This window comes from Aethalodelphis obliquidens, unplaced genomic scaffold, assembly GCF_003676395.1.
Source record: "Aethalodelphis obliquidens isolate GAN/ISIS:26980383/991018 unplaced genomic scaffold, ASM367639v1 scaffold27, whole genome shotgun sequence".
Lineage (NCBI taxonomy): Eukaryota > Metazoa > Chordata > Mammalia > Artiodactyla > Delphinidae > Aethalodelphis > Aethalodelphis obliquidens.
This window is the reverse complement of record NW_020837971.1, coordinates 670715-684894: the sequence shown is the minus strand read 5'-3', so window position 1 is coordinate 684894 and position 14180 is coordinate 670715. Positions and strand designations below refer to the sequence as shown.

Below are 14180 nucleotides of genomic sequence, written 5' to 3'. Positions count from 1 at the left end.
TCTAGCATTTTATAATTTGGGTTGTTTCATACACTTATATCATGGTAAATTCATAATCTTTTTCTTTTATGTTACGCTGACTTGCTCAATGGAGATGAGCAAACTTTTTCAGGTAAATTAAAGTATGTATAATACACTTAAACCATTTATGTGCTGTATTATTCCTAGAGAATGAAAATAACTCATAATTATTGACTCATGCTTAGTTATATAAGAATATTCACAAAATAAATTGTAATTTGAGAGTGTATTTAATAAAATTAAACTTAAAACAATTAAAAATCTGTCTCTATTATTAGTTGCAAATTTATATAATTCGGCCTTCAGTTGGTTCAAAAATCATTTTTTCTCTGAACAGAACATTATAATTCCAAGATGTAAATTTGACATGTCAAGCCTGACCTACTTGATCAGAGAAAACTTTTAATTAACAGCAAATTGGGTTATTGATTGGTTTCTTACAATACACCACTGATTTATTCTTCAGTTCTAGACTTCCGCAACTCTGGTTTTTATTTTGTCTTGTTTGTTGAAGACTAACATACTTGTCTTCAATTAAGATTTTTCCAAAACCACAGGGTCAACCTATTTTTAAAAGCCATAGGAATTTCTTGTTTCCCAGCAGAACCCAGTTACTGGAAACTGTCACCTCAACAATTATCAGTTACCCAGAGTTCAAGTTTAATTTACAATAGGCAAATCTCCAAGGAATAATGGAAATGAGACTAGGAAGAAAGCAAGCCAATAAAACTAAAATAAAAACTTCAGTTATCGACTCATGTTAGAAAAATGATGTCAGAAATGGGTTTTATTAATTTACTGTGCGTACTAAAATTTTTGGCATGAGGCCTATAAAAATACTAGATTGGACTGAATATTTTAGGAGAAAATTCTACAGTGGTTTCCATAATTCACAAGTGTACCAGAATCCAGAGCATTTAAAATAACCTACATCTCTAGTTTTATAACATTATGAAATAAATAAAAGTGTCCAAATGCACTTTTCACACTTGATTTTATAAAGCCCAGTGATCTGAAAGGTTCTTACAAGCCTGCAAAGATTTGATGGCTTAGTTTAATCCATCTTAGCCTCTTAAGGCTGTGAGAAATATGTCCCTTAGCAGTAAAGCCTTGCTATTCGACCAGAAGGAAAGATCCTGGGTGGGCAAATGATGACTGGCATGGCCACAAGGCTGCCCTGGAGAGAGACACACACACAACCAGACAGTGCATTCCATATGAGGTTATGAAATTTGGACTGTAGATCGTTTAAATGACTGACTTTGCCACTTAGTAGCTGTTTAACTTTCAACAAGTTCCTTAACGTCTCAAATTTTGGTTTTATTTCCAAAATGCGGATGATGTTGATGGTAAGAAACATCTTTTGTCATATGGTTATTACAATTGTGAATGAAATAATATATGAAAATCTTTTGTATTATATGGAAAATAATAAGCACAATAAATATTATCTATGGTAATAAAGATGACCATGATGATGATGATGACTACAATGTCTCCTACCGTCAAGCTATCAGAATTCAATGAGGAAACATTTTCCATTAGTGGGATACTAGGCTTTCGTGCCTTAAAAAGAACATAAAATAACTTGAAGTAACACCTTCCCAAAGGAACACATTTGGCTTGCTTTATTGCATTTAGCAATAAACTCCAAAGAAAATGAGCCAATATTGTCTAAATGCCATTGTGTCCATATAAGATATATCATGGAATTGCCCAGGGTCTGACAAACGCAAGAATTTCACAAGTGACCTTTGAATTAGTCTGAGTAAAACACACAAAGCAACTTTAAAAAAGGAAAACAAAATGCAGTCGGTTTTGCCTACGTGATCTTACAGCACCAAGCAGATATTTCTCTCACATTTCTTGCATGTGCGTACGTAACACAGATACATGCCTCAGGATTATGTTGGTCTTTAAAATTTTTAACAATTATAATGAATCACCCTTGCATTATCAGATTATAAGGAAGTAATTTTGGGTTTCCCTTCCCTCTGCATACATTTATAGTACTTGACACAGGAGCAATGAGCTATGGACGCATTTCATTTCCAAGCAGTTATAGCTCTGCAAAGACTATTGTCAGCAGAGGTCAGGAAATAAGCAATATACTGATTTATTTCAGGTGTTCTTCTTGGGTAATGCTAAATACTTCACTGACACTAATTATGAGAATACTCATGAAGAACTATGTGTTGGACTGGTGAGGGTGAATGGAGAGGTGCCGTCAATACAATTGTTTTTTTATATAAACTTAAGCCCTCCCTACTTACTTATAAAATGACATATCCAAGGTGGAACATACATTTTACTCTACATTCCACTTATAAGGAAAAAATTGTTTTAAATTATTTGCTTTTAAAAGAGCAAAGCTATTGAGTTTTTTAACATTTACGAATGTTTTATAATTTATCTTCGAGCTTATTTATTGCATATTTATATTTATTTATGCTGGGCATCCTCAGTAAATACACTTAGCAACCGCTGTGCGTCAAGCCCTTGCTAGCCTCTAAGGAGTCAATGGTAGGTTTACAAACTAACACAACCCCTAGTTCATGGAGCTTTTAATAGAGGAGAGTTCAAGATAACAGGTGAATAAATACATAATTAAAATAATAAAAAATGGTAATCTGGGAGAAAGAAAACAAAGAGGAAAGATGGTGCTGAAATAGAGAACGGTAAAGAAGGTGTGTGGGGAAAGGAGACCACACTAGAAAGACTGAGCAGGGAAGACCTCTGCGCAGAGATACGTGGCAAGCAGAATTCTCAATCTGAGAAGAAGGCAGCCACAGAAAAAGCAGAACAGAGTGCCTCTCCTGGTAGAATGATTTCACACAAACCAAAGGCAATCCCAATTTTAGGTGGCACAATTCTACGTAGAAATTATTTCGAGTGCGTTTTTTGCACTCTATGGCTTACGTCTTGCAATGTATTTTGTGCTTAATATAATACTTATTCTCATTTTTCATTAGATTTGTTTTAGCTACTAAATTAAGGACTCTGTAAAATGTATGGAAGTAATATTACTCAGACCTGAAGAGAATGTACCTGATAATATTTTCCTTAGTTTAGACAATAAATTATCAACACTAATTTTATTCTAAGAAAGCAAATGTAAATAAATCTGTCAGAGAGAAGGACACATACACACGTGCACATGCACGCGCACACACGCATTTTAAATTGATCATCTCTCTACTGGGCCAGTGTTACTTGTAATTATTGTTTTCAGCTATACCGTAAGTCCAGCATAAATAATATATTTGGTTTTTAGAACACAGGTACAGTTCCTAATCTAAAGCTGAAAAATCTTTGGGAAACTGTTGAAAGTGCCAAAATACACGAAATGAAACTTTTCAGAAGCAGTGTATTTGTTAAACAGTATTAAATATTCTACAAGTCTCAATGCCCTTCATTATCACATGTTTGAACATTCCTTCCAAAGGCTTCATTCTTTCCTGATGCAGAAGCCAGGCAGAGACAATTGAGAAGGCAATGAATTATTTGCCATGAATTATTTTCCCTACCATCTGTTGAAAAAGTAATTGACAGTTTTCACTCTTATTGTATAAAACACATATGCAGATTCAGCCATTTGTGATTTGATTTAGATTTTTGTAGCCTATAAATTATTTCTATTTTGGATCTGACAACAAAATAGAAAAGACTGCCAATCATTTTTTTAAGAATTAAAAAAAATAATGAATCTATTGTCAGGCAATTATAACTTTAGCTATGCATTCTTTATTTTAAAAATTATTCCACATCTATCATGTTTTTTTCCCATTTGTTCTTCTCTTTCGATTTACTAGTTATTTTGAAATTTTCATTTTATAGATTTTGAATGCCTTTTTATTTTTGATTAATTCTGAGAATTAACCTAAGGGTCCGAGAACTATTTTCTAGCTGGCTAGACAATCTTAAGTGTGTACTGCTAACCAAAATCCCTTTGCTATTATACAGAAAATCAAATATTTTTAATTTTCCTGGGTCTGGGAATTATCTTTCAACTCTGTGTCTGGTTTTACTTTCCTTTACTCATTTGTTTGCACTCTATGATAGAGTTCATTTTGGTTTTGGCACCATTTTTAAGGAAGTCTCGTACACACGGGTGAGCCCTAAGGAATGGCATAGTTGCAGGTAAAGATTAGAAAGTGAATGCATTTTAATGTGGAACAGCTGTGTGAGGAGATTACCATGGACTCAGTTTTAAACTGTACCTATCTATAATCAGGTAGATTAATTCCCAAGAGTAATACATTTCAAAAGAACCCAAACATTTTGTTCTAATTCTTAAACCTTTTGGCCTCATTAAATTGTGCTGTATATCTGCAGCCTCATTCATCAGCTCTATGGATGTACCTCATCACACCTACCTGGGTTGCTCTGAATGATTTCTAATGTCATCTGGATGAAAAATGACTTTAAATGAATCATTCAGCAGCCACATTAATGTCAAGCAAGAGGCTTGGGGAGGAAGTAGGATTCAAAGAGTAGTTTCCAGATTTTTTTTCTTTAAAAGCTCTCCAAACTTTGTGACTTTGCAATTTTGATATTTTTAAGCTACAAGTGAACTTCTATCTTGAAAAGCATGCTTTAAAATAAAGTTATAATCGAATATAGAATTTTTAAATGTATTGAAAGTTTTTATTTTACTAACTCTATCAAATTCAGTTTTATACATCAGCCATTTGAAAGATAATGTGGCTAGTGAAGTTCTGAGTTGATAAACTTATTATGTAATATATGAATTTTGCAGGTAAAGAATTGGTCTGTTATACCCATACCCATCCTTAGATGACAAAGATAGACAATGATCTTCCACATCAGTGTCTGTGGCAGCAAATCTCTCAGACTGGGTGGATGAATGGAAGATATAGAGAAGTCTGAATAAGGAGGGAAAGTTAGAAAGGGTTTGACAATTCACCCAAAACTGTTTGAAGCCATGTTTGAAGATGGTGGAAAAAACCTCTCCTATACATACACACACTGTTTTTAGTAGGTACCTTTACACACTATTTGCATACATACACCCTTGGCATAAACAATTAACTATGTAAATGTTGTCTTGACAAAGTACAAATACACTCAAAAATATAAGTGAATTAAAAGTGGTTGCCTGCCATCATCTATTTTCACTGTTAGTGGACACAGAACATACAAATACCAAGAGACAAATTTTGTGTTTAATGTGGTTTTCCCACATTAGGAAATTCAAAAAGCCACTGAACTTGAAGTAAAGTGCATATGAAATGTGGTACAACAATATTTCCAGAAATATAATTCCTACTTGTCCAATTCAGATATCTGTGCTCTGTATCTCTCTCAATCCCTCCTCTTTCAAGGTTCTCCTCTGTTTTGTAACTATAAGATTTCTTGTCTGGGTATCCCTTTACTAACCTTAACAAATAATAATGACTTGGCTCTTCCATCTTTAAAAAAACAAAATGTATGCATGCACATATGTGTGTGTGCACAGCTTCACCCAGAATTGACTGTCTTATTTTTTTCCTAGTATTTCTTGGCAAATTTGCAAAGATTTTAGAAAAATTAGTTTATGTTCAGATTTCTACGTCCTCATGCCTTAAGCACTTCTCAACTATCTGTCGGAATTTACTCACTGAACTTTACATAAGAGAGCTAAGCCAAAGTTACACACATGGTCCCTTGTTCCTGGAAATACGATGGACAGAAGGAATGTCCATTTAAAACAGATATAAATATGTGTGCATATATCTGTGTATGTAAGTACGTATACATGTATGAGTGTATCACAGAACTTTGCTACACCACTGAAATTAGACTCACATAAAAAATGTAGTACCTAATTCCAAGGACATCTTAACTTTTCTTAGCTAATCATACATTTATTTTAAAATCACAGAAACTAAGGACTGACTACTTAATTTTCAAAGTTGCTTTGGAATTCACAAAAATTATATGTCCTTAGGAGAAGTGTGTGTCCTTAAAGCACAGCAACATTCATAGGCAAACAGCAGGATTGCTGAGTAAGATTAGATTCATCAGTTTTACAAAAATGAATTCAATATGAGTAATTTCTTGTGTGGTTTAGCATGTTGCAAAATGCCTTTGTTTAAAACGTGGAGTTCCTATAAAAGGTGAAGGGGATGAGAAGTAGTGTTTCAAGATAACAATACTTAGATTGGACATTTTTAGGATATATACATAGAAAAATGATTTTCAACTAGTTAATTCTTCATATATTCAATCAACTGAACAATTTGTGAAAACAGAGGGTAGAATACAATTGTTTTCCTTATGGCATAAAACCTCTTATATTTTAAAAAAATGAAAAACATAAACTTATGATATGCCTCCAAGACGTATTATTGTGTTAATTCTATATACAAACAGAGTTTGGGGAGAGAAAGAAAAAAGTTTAGATGAAAATTTCTTCTCTTTTTATACATTTAAATTCTTTTATTTAAACCTGTTGAAGTTTTTTTTTTACTCTTTGAAATTAGAATATATCTTAAGCACAAATTATGATATAGATTGTAACATTCATTGCCATATTTGTTTAAGAAACTCTTCCTTTTTGAAGAAAAATATCCAGAGGTGAATGATATTCCTGCTGGTTGGTTCAGATGATATCAAAATTAAAGAAAAGATTTATCTAAACTTATATTCATTAAAAAATGAAAAGTAGTGGGGCTTGCACTTATATACCTCTATCACAAAATAATAAAATATACTTGAAATTATGACTACAAGATGCTAAGAAGTCTCTTCCAAATTATCAGTGTGTGATTAATTAGAATATTGAGATAAATGTATTATATTAATAGAGTTCAATTTGGGCTAAATTTATTTTATTACCTTTGAGTTCTCCAAAACATGGTAATGTTACATTATTGAGAATATTTAAATAAGTGAAATAGTCCTTACTCCAGGTTATGTTTTTTAATTATGAATTTGTTCTGTAACAGAAATCATGCTTCCAACTTTTGTTAGACATACTCAAGTTACTTATTGCCATGTATTGAGAACTATCTCTGAATCTGTGCTCTCTGCAGGATGATGAGAGTTCAAAGTTAAACAATACAAAGGCCCAGTCTTATAGGACCTTGTCATCTAGAGAGCGAACAGAGAAAAGATTTTGTGGGTAGAATACAGTGTGAGGGACGCGTAGGGCTGAATATACTGTGCTATATGGGATCAGAGCACGAGCCTGCAGTGGGAGAAAAGTGTCAGGAACATCCTTCAGGGGGTGATGATTGCCCAGGATTCTGAACAATGAGTAGCAGTTACTAAATAAAGTAAGTAATGCACACTACATCTTAGATTAATACATCTGTATCTTCCCATTACTTTTCATTCTACTGATGTTTTTGAAACAAATATTCACAAAATCAAGTTACTATTTGAAAATATTCAGTCTATTAACAGTTCAGTCCATTTATCAACTTTTTCAAAAGGAATGGCTCTTCTGTATAATCAAAGTCACCAGGTGTTTTAAAAAAACTTAACCCTTGCATTAAACTTGTCATATGACATTATACTTTAATAGCATATGCAATATCAAAGAGTTGAGTAGTAAAAAATTTTGTGAATAATTTGAAGGTATGTGTATTGGGTTGGCCAAAAAGGTCACTCATTTAATGAATATGTTGTTCAATAAAGTTCCTAGTGAAAATGAAAAATGTGTCTTTTATTTTTACTTAAAACTGAACAAACTTTTTGGCCAACCCAATATGTCTATGTTTTCAACTCCAATCATTTTTAAAGTACCTAAGGGTGTTTCAAAGTGTCCCAGATTTTTTCATCAATACTCTACCCCATTATTCACAATATTTTGCCTGCCAAAATATATAACATATATATTTACCTAAATGTATTCATATACATTTTTTTCTCTTTTTAATTCCTCACACACATATAAAACAATTCATTAGAGTTAATGACGAGTCACACCTCTCAAAATGGTAAAAATTTCAATTAAAAGCCAAGTAAACTGGCATTTTACCCTTAAGAGTCCCCTTGTGAAACATACAATTTCTGTTGAAATTTTGGAAACACAAGATATAGGTTATAATTTTTCATTACTTATTTATGGATCCTTAGCATTTTAAGAAACCAAGTTGAGAATCATTGTTCTTTTATAAAATATGGAGAGTCAGTCAGAAAATTGAAATAAGCTGATAGTAGCAGTGCTAGAAAAAAATAGTTACATTTGATATTTTCCACACTATCAGTAGGTTCAGCCACATGGGTGAACTTTCAAAACAGGTCTTTCTACAATACTTTCCTCTGCAGTAGAACAAACAAACAAACAAATATATTCCTATATAGGCTTCTGTAAGTTCAAATTATTTTATTAATGAATTAGTCATAAGGTACTTATGAATCTCACAGAAGATATCTAACATTTAATTCAGTGATTAGCTTATAATCCATCTGTATGACTTTATAATCAGCACACTAATGTTTTAACCAAAAATGTCTTCCCTCACCACCCCCGCCACTCTCTCTTTAAAAACCACCTAAATTACTATTAAATTTAAAACATTGGAAAAATTACACTCACTTTTTTGTCTTTGTTGTATTTGGTAAATATCTCCTGAGCTCTCTCTTCTCCTCCATCCGTGAACAACATGATAATCTTATTGCAGTTGGCTCTAGACACATTATACTGTTAAAAAAAAATGTATATCATTCATAATAAAAGGTAGGGAGTATAAAAGCAATATGGAAAGAGCATGCACAGGTTGCAAGTAATGACTGAAGTATCTGCTCAATAAGTCAATTCTAAGAACCAGTTCCTGGATCAAGCCAGGCCTACGCATCCCTACACAGGGGCTCTGCCTCATTCCCAACACCCACGGGTCTCCCTTCCTTCAGGCTTCTGATCAAAGGTCACCTTACCAGTGAGGACTTTCCTGACAACTTTCCCCTCCCAGGCTGTATTTTTCTCCATAGCATTTCACATTTGTTTACATGTAGTATATATTTTATTTGTCTTTTTATTATTGGCTTCTCCCAATAGAATGTTAAATGCCAAAAGGGCATAACTTGTGTCGTTTTTGTTCAGTGTTGTTTCCTTGCCTAGATGAATGCCTAGCACATAATAACCTCTCAGTGGTTAATTAATAAATGGGTTTTAAATTAATTAATGGCCATGATGTCAATTGTATACCCCTATAATTTACACGAGAAACAAAGAAATAATATTAATAAAATGTGCATAGATTTTCACATATATTTTCAATCTATTCACAAACATTTGTTCCTCTCTTTCCTCCTTCATCTCACTTTATTCACTTTACATTTCTGAAATTGCAGTGTTGATCCCTAATGCCCAGTGCTCTTTCATATCTTTGTAAATGTCGACAACTACTTCCAGAATATTCTCCTATCTGCTCGCAAGCAGCCACACATATTCTAATCCTGAAAGACTCAATTCCAGTGGTAAATCCTTTCTTACACTTTCTTTAAGGTCCCCAAAGAGTTGGATTTAGGTAAACAATGGATTAGCATCAAAGGGCCATGAAAAATGCACAATTAATTTAGAAAGCTGTATTTCTTTGAGGTCTGAAATTATAATCTCAGCCTTTCTACTGTTGTGAAATGTGTTTGTGAAAGTGTTGAGAACAAAAGATTCACACTAATTTATGAATGCTCAGCTTCTTCGAAAATGTCAACCCTCTAGTTCAGCAATATTCAAAGGAGATACAATGTGAGCCTAATTTGTAATTTTAACCCTCTAATGGCCACATTAAAGAAAGTAAAAAGAAATATCTGAAATTCTAATAACATATTTAACTCAGTCGTTCAAAAATGTTATCAATTCAACATCAAATAAAAGTTAGAGATAATATACTTTTTTTCCTTTCATAATAAGTACTAAAATTTCAGTGTGTACTTGTAACACATTTCAGTTCAAACCAGGCACATTTCAAGTGCACAACACCCACTTGTGATCATGGTTATCACACTGGACAGCACAGTTTTGGTGTTTAAGTGACTAATACATTTTTTAAAAAATCACTAATTCTCCTATAGTATTTAAGCTTATTGAAGGTCCCTATTCCTATTTGTCAAAAAAGGAAATCCCATTTCCTGTGGAAAAGTTAATGAAGACAACATTGTGCTTTACTGATGAAAAGATCCTGTTTCATATATTCTTACCCCGTTGACTAGGCCATTAGACCATGCGGAGTTAAGGCTTTTAACCAAGCATTGTGAAAACTCAAGTATTAACTAATACAATTTATCACATTCAAGCACCATTCTTATTTTTGAAGATAATTATCTGAAAATTTGACCATACAAAAATTTACATATTTTATCATCAAAATAATTTTGTGAAAGGTGTTGAAGTCCCTCAAACTAAAATTAGTTTCTCTAATGACTTGTGTTTTCTATTTGTGTACGTAAAATGGGCAAAATAATATTTACCTAAAGGACTGTCTCAGAAAAGTGATAAAGTAACTGAAGTTTTTAGAACAGAACTTGGTTTCATTTTTTGAAGTAGTGGAGGTATTCTTATTATTATCACTAAATACAAGTATCAAAGTTACTTTTAGCACATCGAGTCTTGCTGATCATTCGTAAGACACCCACAAAAAGAGGAACGCAGAAATGTGTTTTCAACATCATTTTTCCTCAGGACTTGTGGGAAAGCAGAGTCTATCTCAGCAATTTTTCATTGGGTTTGCAGCTATCTAAAGAATCACACAGTCACAAGAAGTATACATAACTGGCTTGGAAGGAACTAAGCCAAGGAAAGAAATTGATTATGTCAATAAAAATACAACAGCTAGGGTTGGTAATTTATGTTAATATGGTATTTCATGACACACTGTTGTATCTCTGTGTGGCCAGTATATAGCACAGCATCTATCATATGCGCTCAATAAAATTTTTTTGGAAAAATGCATCTCAATATATTTGTCAGTAGTTTATGAAATGCTAACTGAAGACTAATTCAAATCTTAACGTCTAATTCTCTTTGACACTTGATTCAGTGATCTTAAGGGTAAACCTTGCCGGGACAAACAAAAGAGAAGGAATGGCATTGCATGATGAGAAAAAGACTAGAAGTGTCTGAAAGAGGTAACAGAACATGCTTCAGCTCAATAAGGCAAGCCATGGCATTTGGGAAAATTATTTTAAAATGAAGAATTGCAATATCTAAGCGACATGTGGCAAGCAAAACACATGAGGTTTACTATTGAGGACATATTAAAAATCATTTACAACTTTGGTAAAGGCAGTGGGAGAGGCCAATAGGAGTTAGATCATATTTTATCAGCAACTAATAATGAACGTGCGAGTTAACGTGGCCCCTCTACATGACTGCCTCTGAAATAGTACATTAGGCTTGAGACTTATCATCATCATTTCACAACGGAAACCTGAACAGGAGGGAATGAGTGAGGCCAGTTAACAACACTAAGAGGAATAATTAAAATGCCAAGATCTAGAAAACTTGATTATTGACTCAAGAGAAAAAAGTTAATATAAAAACCTTTCACATTCCTTTACTACAGAAAGAATATATTCCACTCTAATGATCAATTATGCTTGAATTTCAAAGTTTTGAGTTTTCTTTTTTTTATTAATAAACATACATTATTTAATAATCATATGCATTTTACCAAAGATAATTTCCCCTGAAAACTGCAGTGTGGAACTTCTTTGCTTTTCTAACTCCTTACTTGCTTATCTAATGGTATCTAAAAAAAATATCACTACCTCAAACTCTAAATAATTGAAAATTCTACTCTCACATTCCCTCTTTGTAGACTCCTGTGCCACCATCCCCCTAGTTTTCCAGTTCAGAGAACTTGGAATCACCCCCTCCCCCTCCCGGCAACCCCTCCTACCCACCCCATCAGGTCACTCGCCTTAACATCTCTGCACGTCTAGTCCAACACCAGGATTTCTACAATAGCTTCTTAACGTAGAACACTCGTCAGATGATGTCTTTCTCCTACCACAAACTTTTCATTTGCTCCTACACACTTCATTTAAAGACAGCTCATGGTCTTTCCATTTCCATCACCTCTCCCCTACTGCTTATGGCCTAGCCATACCAATCCACCTGCAATTCTTTCAATGAGCATGACACCCCATGCTTCTGTGCCTTTGTCGATGCTGTTCATTTTATCTCCCTCACCACCTACCTAGATTCTGCTCATTCTTCAAAATCCTGTTTTCAAGAAAGTGCAACAATTTTCTGACCTCCTCTGGGTAAGTTGAGCCCCCTTCCCCAAGCTGCTCCCAGCAAACACACCGTGAACACCCTGTAACAGCACTAACATGTTATATGAGAAATGATGATTTAGCATGTTATGCTCGACCTTCTTGAGAGCAAATGGTTTTGTTTATGTCTGGAATTTCAGCAATAGCACTGTGACAGGATAAATTGTGAGGCACTCAATAAATATTGGCTGAATGAACAAATCAATGAGTCATCACCCAATCAGAGATCTTGAAAACTGTTTAGAAGATTTACTTCGGGAACAACGAAATCAAGTTTGCAGAAAAGTCCAAATATAAGGGCTTATTTAGTGACTCAGCAAATATGATAGGAATTATGTGCTGATTCTATCCCAGCCACATGCTAGTTATTAATTAATTATAACACCAACTCAATAGCCTACAGTCTCATGTGCTTTTCTATGTGGTTTGCTATGTCCACCGATTCTGTGGACATTCTTTACACAACCCCAGTTAGGAAACCAAGGCAGAGAGATGTTAGGTCCATACTCTGAACCACCGCAATAATATTGCTTCAGAAGAGATACAAACCTGAATGATAGCTCCTGCTTTCAAATAGTTCAAATGAAACAGACAACATGGCCATCTGAAAATACTAGTCTGCAGTGTGAGATTTGTGTTGTAATATTGTTATGATATGGGACAGGTAGTAGGTGTGCCAGAATTTAAAAGCCTAACTATAGACGTCGATGATTCACTCAAGGGAATTTTCTCTTTGGAAGGAATTTCTGCTCTTCCTGTCTACCTTGATGTTAACCATTTGGACCTTTTTGTACATTTAGGAACAACCTGAAGATTCAAACTAGATGTTTAAAACTGAAATATTTCCAGAAACCATTTGATGACTGATAGCACAAGTTTCCAAATAAATACAGTACTAACTGAGATAAGACAAGAGAGATGATATTCTAAATGTGCCAACTAAGTTTCCAGTGCTTCTTCAAAATTAAATTAAATAATTACCTTACAAATGTGTTTTTTTAAACAAAGTTTGAAAAAAGAGGGTAGAAGAAAAGATCTAAAAGAGAAAGAAAATCTACATTTTGTACACTTTCTGAATTTTGGATTTAAAAATAAAAAAAGTTCAAACATTTCTACTGCCGAGACACATCTGCTTTCTAAATGAATGACAAACAGAACTGTTATCTAACCCGACAGAGCTGTAACTACAAGGATATTGAAATTCAGATCCTACAATTCAATAATAAAAGACAAAAGGGGGTAGTATTAATACTTACATTAAGCAGCTGTTCAAAAGCAAAACTAAAGCCCTTTTTATAATCTGTGATTCCTTTCGCTGTGATATTATTCACTGCATCTTTCAGCACTTTCTTATTTCTTACATTTGCTTGGACAAGGTGCTGAAAACAGCTTACATCCTGGGCATTGCTGTTAAACTGCAAAAGATAAAAAGGTAAATGTATAAACCAACATTAAAATCAATCATGTAATTTTTACTGAATCTGTGTTATACTTCTCAATCCTTCTGCATTGCTTTCTCTTTCAAAAAGAAAAGTGAGTAGATTGGTAACAGAAGTGCACTAAAGATCAAACAGTAATTTTCATCCATGCCCCAACCCCTACTGTATTAGCCTGTCGCTTATTGACGCTTTCCTGAACCTAGCTTGGTTTCCCTGATTATAAATTTGGGATTTGAGTTATGTGAGGTCCCTCCCGGCTCTCAAATTTTATGAGCATTTAGATTACAAACAACAACAACACCACAAAACTCTCAACAAACAATGAAATATATTCAGAATGCAGAAATGATATGATGATGCCTGCACAGAATACAGGGAGAAACTGAGCATTTTACTCGCCTCGCATGAGGAAACGCTAAATGGAAAAGTGGTACACAGAAGGACAGGAACAGACGGTTAGTAAATTGGAAATTTGATGGTAGTCTTTCCATG

The 14180-nt window shown here is 33.8% G+C and overlaps 1 protein-coding gene across 4 annotated transcripts in view; it reads right to left on the bottom strand.

Annotated features, from left to right (window-relative positions):
• CACNA2D1 (calcium voltage-gated channel auxiliary subunit alpha2delta 1) overlaps positions 1-14180 on the bottom strand; it is a 514317-nt gene that overhangs the window by 83118 nt on the left and 417019 nt on the right. For 3 of the 4 annotated variants that reach the window (XM_027123784.1, XM_027123782.1, XM_027123783.1), the window contains 2 exons: positions 13506-13664; positions 8570-8674 (listed from right to left, as the gene is read on the bottom strand). In XM_027123784.1, the coding sequence (XP_026979585.1) occupies positions 8570-8674; positions 13506-13664 (264 nt within the window). Of the gene's footprint in view, positions 1-8565; positions 8675-13505; positions 13665-14180 lie in introns of all 4 variants that reach the window. The other variant, XR_003436525.1, reaches the window with a different exon arrangement.